Below are 8,384 nucleotides of genomic sequence, written 5' to 3'. Positions count from 1 at the left end.
ATCTGCTCTGTGTCTTGTCTGACTCAGCAACCTGTAATGGTTCTGATTTGTCTTAGTCATATCAAGTTACCTGCCCCGGATTCTTTGTCCTTTGGTGTCACCAAAAAGGTGAATGTTGGAATTGGCAGTTGGATGTTCACTATGCTAACTATTTTCCAAGGCTTATCTGGCAGGTTACCTGTTCAGCTTGTGTTTAAATACCTCCAAAAGGAAGTTCGCCACTTTTTGCTACTGCTTTTATTTTATTGTTAATCAACTGAAGTTTAAAAAGTATGTTTGAATACTGTGTAGGCTGAAGACAGAGATTGCTGTGAATTTGAGACTATATAGTGAGTTAGAGGCTAGCCTGGACTATAAAAGCAAGACTTCCAAAATAAAGGGAGGGAGATTATCACCTTACATAATAAACCACTAGGAAAGCCTAAGCGGCAGCATGCAGATGAGCAAAAAACTTAGGATCCTATAGTGATCAACATTAGTGCCTGGGAAAGGTAGAGTCAATTAAATGAGGGACTGGTAAACATTAAGGGCAGCTTTTGGTGCTTAGGACACACTCTCCAAAGGGTTCTTACAGGGTCACATGCTAAGGTGCATACCTATCAGTGCACTTTTGCATCTTTTTCACTGCAACTGAGACCTTGAGGAATGCAGTACCTCAGTCAAGGCAGAAGGTTCTCTAGAGGAACAGAACATACAGAATGAACACACACAGAGAGAGAGAGAGAGAGAGAGAGAGAGAGAGAGAGAGGGAGGGAGGGAGGGAGGGAGGGAGGGAGGGAGGGAGTGAGGGAGGGAGGGAGGGAGGGAGGGAGGGAGAGATAGAGAGAGAGAGAGAGGGACGGAGGATTTATTAGAGTGGCTTACAGGCTGTGGTCCAGCTAGTTCAATAATGACCATCTACTAGTGGAAGGTCCAAGAACCCAGAAGTTGCTCAGTGTGAGGCTGGATTTCTCAACTGGTCTTTAGTATACACTGGAACCCTGAAGAAGTTAGCTCTAATGCCAATGAAGGAATGGACTTGCTTGCCCTCAAGAGAGAATGCTTCCTTTTTCCATGCCCTTTACAGAGGCTTCTAGCTGATCCAAGTGAAGGGTGGATTTTCCCATCTTAAAGATACAGATTAGAAGTGGGTTCTCCCACTTCAAATAGTTTAATTAAGAAAAAAAGAATCCCTCACAGGTGTATCTAGCTATTTGGGTTTTAATTGATTCTAAATGTAATCAAGTTGACAACCAAGAGTAGCCATCACACTCCCCTAGCAGTGCAGAGACACCCAAGAAAGTGGCTGGGCTACCTGATATCAGGCATCCTGCTTGTCACCTTTCCACATTTAGGCCCCAGGAAGACTGTAAACTTAATCTCCATTTGGGTGGCCAAACTTGAGGTAACAGATCATGGTGTGTGTGTGTGTGTGTGTGTGTGTGTGTGTGTGTGTGTGTGTGTGTGTGTGTGTGTGTATGTATGTATGTATGTGTGTGTTTAGACACGGTCTCTGTGAAATAGGCTAAGAAGGATTTCATGATATTAAAGAGAATGGACATAAGTAGACAGTAAGCAGCCTTGAGCAGACCTCTGTGTTTTTCTTCTACATTTCTTCTAGATTTGTCTGTACATTTGGGATATGACAGATTCCAGGTCTAGATTTCTACAATTGTATTCCAGAGGCACTCCACTTTTAGTCTAGCAAATCCCAAAGAAAGTACTTCGTGCCTTATACTGTGTGAGACCTGTGCCCTTTTATATCAGTGACTGTGGCCAATGGTGTTTGGCTCTGTGATTGATCCAGTTGGGGTCATCACCTTTCCTCCCTTACCCTAGTATAAGGAATGGTATCTCTTGCCAAATCAAGGTGCTGAGAAGACAAAAGCAGTGCCTACTATAAACAGCAGCTCTGTAATTGTGTGCTGATGGTATTTGAGAGTATGCTAACAGTCATGAGTTCGTATCCTAGGAAAAGCCAGCTAGACTCTGTCTCCATGGTGACTCTCACCCCAGGGACAGCCTGTTACTAGGCAATTATAATTCCACAAAAGAAAAACTCTTCTTGGAATATTAGAAGCGAAGGCAGATGGGAAAGACTTTTCCAGCTTCAGAGAAGACAGGAAAGAGTTAGGTTTCTGCTGGTGAGAGAGCCAGGCCTTAGTTGCACTTCAGGCTGGATTCCAAGACCAAAGTGTCACAAGGACTCGCCTCTCTAGCTCCTGCCTCTCTTTTCCTTTGAGATGGTTCTTTTGTTGTCTGTTTGTCTTTCTTGAGACAAGAGTCTCTCTATGCAGCCCTGGCTGTCATAGAACTCACTATAGACCAGATAGACCAGACTGGTCTCAACTCCCAGATACATGACTGCCTCTGCCTCCTGATTCCTGGGATTAAAGGTGTGTGTCACCATGCCTGACTTATTTTCAGATACCATAGTGTGACACACACCCTGTACAAACACGGCTTTTGTTTTGGCTAGAAAGAGCTCCTATTTGCTGAAAACCCCCTGGCTTTGCTTCTCATTGGCCTAGACGAGAGAGGTATCCAGGCTCAAGTCTTCATTGTAGCTAAGAAACTGAGATACAGGCACACATATGGATTGAGTTAATGGCTAGTGGTTGTAGGAAATGAATGAAACTACCACAGAAGGAATAACTATGTCTGGGCAGGAAAAATCATCCCGCATCTAGTGCAGGCCTCTTCCTTTACCCAGATCTCTTCACTTTACCCTTCTTACTCCCCATGTACACTTAACCCATGCTTTTATTACTCTTGCTACCAAAGGACAATTTATAAGGGCCCTGAAGGGCCCAGACTAGGGGCAAAGAGAAAAATGCTTAGCTTGAGTGGGTTCCTTTCTGTCTGGAACTGCTTCCTGCTGTCCCTAATCAGCCATCTAGGTGGAAGTCTAGTTACATGCCTCCATTTCTAGTCCTGAGGAACTAGGATTAAGCTCCTGGGTTATCCAGCACTTATATGCTTGCCTGGATATGAGCCATGCTCTCCCCATCCCCAGGCCTGCCCAGATAAGATTCACATTATAGGGCCCCAAGGACTGGGAACGAGGTTAAATAATTGACCAGTAAGGTCCTGTTGACCCATTCTGTCTTACATGATTATCTGTAGCCTTTGTGGTTGGTTGGGTAGTGACTTCTGAATGAGTCACTTATACATCAGTCAGTTCTCTTAGGACCCAAGGCTATGGTTCCTTTCCAAGTCATTGACACATCTGGTCTATGGTAGGTTTGAAATTAATCAGACTATTTGTCCTACTTAACACAGTCATAGAATATTAGCCATAATGAGGAGGTCTTGGCAGTCAGGAAGGTCTTTCTAGAGATACCATCATGGCCTGCCTATAAGAACCCAGAGGGTGTTCTCTAGCCATATTTCAGCTGGCATCAACTTCCCTCCAGGACAAACTGGCTCCCATAGGTCATCTGGTAGTTTTTATGAAGCTATAAGGCGGTTAAAGTAGTACTGGCAAAAGCCGGGCGTTGGTGGCCCATGCCTTTAATCCCAGCACTTGGGAGGCAGAGGCAGGCGGATCTCTGTGAGTTCGAGGCCAGCCTGGTCTACAGAGCAAGTTCCACGACAGCCTCCAAAACAATACACAGAAACCCTGTATCGAAAAAAAAAAAAGGTTACTGTGACATGTCTAAGAGTCTAGCTGTTTATAACTGGTCTCAGAAAAATGCCATGTCACCTTAGACAAGTTGTCATAAGCCCATGCTCACTGAAACACAGAAGCCTAGCAACAGCATTGTGCTGCTCCTAGCTTGTGTGCTTGTTGCCCATTAACATAGGAAGGTGGGACCCTGACCACATGCTATGTAGCAGAAGACAGCACCAGCCACCCGCCTATTCACTTAAAATCCTTACCGAACCCACACAGAGAACCAGGCTCTGCGCTGGAGAGTAACATGCAGTCAGTCCCTGCTCCTAGGGACCTTACAGCTTAGTCAGGGGAGAAAGCTGTGAAACTAGAGTTCTCTAGTAGAGGTCTTATTTCGGCAATAGCCATGAAGCATGGGTGCTGGAGGTAGGTCCCACTCTGCCACATACTAGCCCTGTTATCTGACCCCTTGGGACCTCAGCTTTCTCATTTATAAAGCAAGAAGGTGGGCAGGGTGCTTTTGGGGGTTTTAGTTCCTTCACACATGGAAAGCACTGATTCTCAGTGTGTACCCCATAAACAGCAGCCAGAACTATCTTTAGAAAGTGGAAGACCACGAGTAGAACCCCCGGAGTTAAAAGCACAGCATTCTGATAATTTTAGACTTAAAACAAGATCAAGCAGATGCCACAAAAAAGAGATGGGGGGAGCATTCATATTTTGCACCTGTGGAATGCCAGACACTCAGCAGAAAACATTTAATCTTCTCAATTGTCAATAAAGTAGGGATTTTCACAACCCATTTTACAGAGGAGGAAACTAATTATCAAAGAAGTTGAGTATATTTGCCCAGTGCTGCACACCAGAAAATTGGCTGAGCAGCATCAAAAGCCAGCTGCTATATGGGTGCAAAGTCCATCTTGTATGCCACTGTCCTTATGTCCAGGGTGGCAAAAGCAGTTGGCTTGGTGCCAGGCACCTGCCTGGTGTTTTCAAAGTTTCCACAGAAGCCAGACAAGTGGACAAAGGGGGTGCCTGGGAACAGCGGCCAGAATTGACTTTATGAAAGTCACACACTTGCACTGTGTGGCCATTCCTTTTACATGCTGTAAATTTTTTTTGAAGGCCAACAGAACACCCCTACTGAGCAGATTTGGCCTTGCTCCTTTGCGAGCACTCTTCCAACCAGCCATCCCTCCCTCTTACTAAAAAAAAAACAAAAAGCTAGTTTCTCTATTCGGGGCTCTGGGTGACAAGCCAGGCAACCTTGCATCGGGAGGTGGGATCGTCTGATGCTTCTTACATTTCACCTTGCATTGGTCTTGTTTGACCGCAGGTCAGGCTTGGGAAGTTTCTTTCCTTTGAGGATAGGAGGAAGGTAGCTGAGGCTGGCCTAGGCTAACTTGTAATCTTCAATTCACACTACTTCTTAAGGAATTTCTGGGTGTTGCAGATACTCCTGGCGCCTGGAGAAGTCTAGAGCTCCTTTCAATTCGGGCTCCGGGAGTGATTGCCACAGACAGCTTCGTTTTGCGTGCCAGACGTGCCGAGTTGTTTGTTCAGGTTTGGGTTTATTTAGGCTAGCCGGGGAGACGGCAGTCGAGGGCGAAGGCGGTGCACTGCCAAGCTACCTCTAGGTCTGGGGTTTCAGATCTAGGAGTGGCATGAACCACATGAGCATTCTCCGGCCGGCCGGCCGGCCGGCGGGGGAGCAGAAAGCAGGACCGAATTCTGTCCCCTGGGGATTTCTACGTATCCCATTCGTTCCTAGTTTCCCAGGCTATCACGTGCATTCAATCCTTAAGTCCCTGCCCATCAAGTTTCTCCTAGCAAGATCGGGGGTTTAAAGGCGGCTGCGCCGTAGAGCACTCCCATGGTGCCGCGCGCTGGGCGGGTTTGTATTTTAAATCCCCGCGGCCAATCAGCAGCGCGCAGGTCCTTGTAACGTTCCCAGCGCCGCGTTTGAATTCGGGGAGGAGCGGAGCAGGGCAAGATCCTTTGCACCGGCCGGGCCAGGTCCGCGGAGCAAATTTTGGGAGCATGAATGCAGCAGCCAAAAAGCTGGCTCGAGCACCAGCCGATCTCGGGAAAGCTGGGGTTCCTGGAGATGCAGCTACCGGTGCCCCAGTGACCGCCCCGCTGTCGAAAGAGATTCCCGAGGTCTTAGTGGATCCACGCAGCCGGCGCCAGTATGTGCGGGGCCGCTTTCTGGGTAAAGGAGGCTTTGCCAAATGCTTCGAGATCTCGGACGCAGACACAAAGGAGGTGTTCGCAGGCAAGATCGTGCCTAAATCTTTACTTCTCAAGCCCCACCAAAAGGAAAAGATGTCTATGGAGATTTCTATTCACAGAAGTCTCGCACACCAACACGTCGTAGGCTTCCACGGCTTTTTTGAGGACAGCGATTTTGTGTTTGTGGTTTTGGAGCTCTGTCGCAGAAGGGTGAGTGTTTCTGCTGCGGGACTGGGGCGACCACACCGGGAACTTGCTGTCAAAGAGGCATCGACGCCTTGGAGTGGCCTAGAGGAATGTTTGGGTTTCAGGCAATTATGAAAAGGCTCCTTGTGAGGGTGCTTGGCATTCCGAGCTGCTGAGGCCGGTGTTCAGGGCAAGCGGAGCCCGGGACCTGTAGCTATGAGGGAAGGTGGCTCCTGTACGCAAGGCTGCGAGTAGGTGCAGGAAATGGGTGTTTAAAGTGATTAACAAGGGTCCCAGCCTATGGCCGGCCGCGGACCTAGAACTTCCGGAGTGGAGTAGGGCAGGGTCGGTAGTGGGGGAAGGAGGAGAGACTGTCTGGAGTCAGACCTCAGCTTTCAGGAATAGGAGAGGGTATCCTGTTGGGAGGAAGCCCCTGTATAGGGGGTCGAGAGTGGGGTTGAGAGAAGATGCTGGGTAATGGTACGAGTTAACAGGAGAGGGTCCTGTAAATGATAACGACCAGTGTATGGGCAGAACCATCAGGAGCCTGCCAAGACATAAGAAATATGGGTTAACTTAAGCGGAAGGGTTAGCTAAGCCTGTACTATGGGCTGAGCATTTATAATTAATATAAGCCTCAGAGTGATATTTGGGACCGGGTGGTCGAGATAGGAAACTTCTGTCTATTTTACTCTCGAGGGCTTAGTCCTGGCTACATCCAGCTGGCCACCCTTTTCCTTGGGCTTCAATACCTTCTTCCCTCTTCCTCAGTCTCTCCTGGAGCTGCACAAGAGGAGGAAAGCGCTGACGGAGCCCGAGGCACGCTACTATCTACGTCAGATAGTCCTGGGCTGCCAGTACCTGCACCGCAATCAGGTCATTCACAGGGACCTCAAGCTAGGCAACCTCTTCCTGAACGAAGATCTGGAGGTGAAAATAGGTGAGGTGCTGGGCCTGCGGGCAAGGAGGGGGACTCTGGGAGAATGGGAGCCAGAGAAGTGGAAGGCCAGTGGGAAATGGAGGTGCTGCCCTCCAGAAAGCCCTTTTGTCCAGAGATGGACAGTGAGGGGCCTCAGGCCAGTGTCTTGCTGTCCTCTACTGAGCTGGGAAGCACCTGCTCCCTTGAGACTCTGAGTTGGCCTCAGTCCCTGTACTCCTGTCACTTTTCTTAAACTTGTCCATCAGCAGTCATGAAGAATATTTACTTGATTCCCTAGTGCATCTAATTCTGCTATCCTATGTGTTTTAAATTTCATTTATGTGGGGCTGGAGATAGAAGGTAGCTTTCAGGAGTCTGTTCTCTCCACTGTGGATTCCAGGGTCAACTCAAGTTGTCAGTCTTAGCTGCAAGCACCTAAACCTACTGAACCATCTTACCGCCATAGCCCTGCTATCTAAAGAGGCGTGTAAGGGCAGTGGGACGCTCAGGGAACGGAGACTGCAGTCTCAAGGCACTGGTTCTCAATAGTCAGGCCTGAGGCAGTTGTCTGCAGCCACAGATGGCCTGGACCTCGAAGCTTAGCACCTCTCTTCTCTCTGTCCCAGGGGATTTTGGGCTGGCAACCAAAGTGGAATACGAAGGGGAACGAAAGAAGACCTTATGTGGCACTCCTAACTACATAGCTCCCGAGGTGCTGAGCAAGAAGGGACACAGTTTTGAGGTGGATGTGTGGTCCATCGGGTGCATCATGTAAGTTGGGAATGGACTCAGGAGCTATTGGGTCTCAGTGGGACTTTCTGAGGCCTTTCACCCAGTTGGTCTTAACCCTTTGGATCCTTTCTTCTCCTTATACAAGGTCTGTTTCAGAGAACAGGCTGCCCACATGAAGCCCCTTTTCCTTATCAATCTGGTGTAGGCTATAGCATTCCTGTAGCTTGGACTTATGGTTCAGGGAAGGAACCAGATGAGTACACTAACTCCAGCTCCTTGCTGCTTACTAAATAGCATGCACTAACCCAAACCATCAACACCTGAGGGCTTGTTAGGATGTAGAATCTCAGTTCTGACTTTCAGTACAGCTTTGGAAGCACTGACGAGCGCTGAAAGGAGAATCAGATCAGCAGAAAGGCTCGTTGTAGGCAGAAGCCCCATCATGGTGCCCTGTGCCTGTGGGGATAGTGGCCTCTGTGGTCCTTGGGGAGTCCTCTATGAATGCAGACCAGAGCTGGGAAATCCCTGGCCCCTTGGTATCCAGTGTTGTCTCCTGCATTCTTCTGAGGGCTTGTCCCAGCCATTGGCTACTGTGGCACTGGGCAGACTTGGAGATCGATCATCCTCATCCGTTCTGAGTCAGTGAATCTAGCACAGCTCCCTTCCTCTAGACAATGACTTCTGCATTTGTACTTTACTGGGAATTTGAGCAAAATCCTT

General features: G+C 48.3%; 1 protein-coding gene across 1 annotated transcript in view; it reads left to right on the top strand.

Moving 5' to 3' along the window:
• Positions 1–3,607: 3,607 nt before the first annotated feature.
• The window catches only part of Plk1 (polo like kinase 1), a 10,606-nt gene continuing 5,829 nt past the window's right edge, over positions 3,608–8,384 (top strand). The window contains exons 1-3 of the mRNA XM_005064457.4: positions 3,608–6,037; positions 6,785–6,953; positions 7,559–7,703. Of these exons, the coding sequence (XP_005064514.1) occupies positions 5,636–6,037; positions 6,785–6,953; positions 7,559–7,703 (716 nt within the window). The 5' untranslated portion in view covers positions 3,608–5,635. The remainder of the gene's footprint in view (positions 6,038–6,784; positions 6,954–7,558; positions 7,704–8,384) is intronic.

The sequence above is a fragment of the Mesocricetus auratus genome, unplaced genomic scaffold, assembly GCF_017639785.1.
Source record: "Mesocricetus auratus isolate SY011 unplaced genomic scaffold, BCM_Maur_2.0 Super-Scaffold_4256, whole genome shotgun sequence".
Taxonomy (NCBI): domain Eukaryota; kingdom Metazoa; phylum Chordata; class Mammalia; order Rodentia; family Cricetidae; genus Mesocricetus; species Mesocricetus auratus.
The sequence above is the reverse complement of the archived record's forward strand: the minus strand, read 5'-3'. Positions and strand labels throughout refer to the sequence as shown.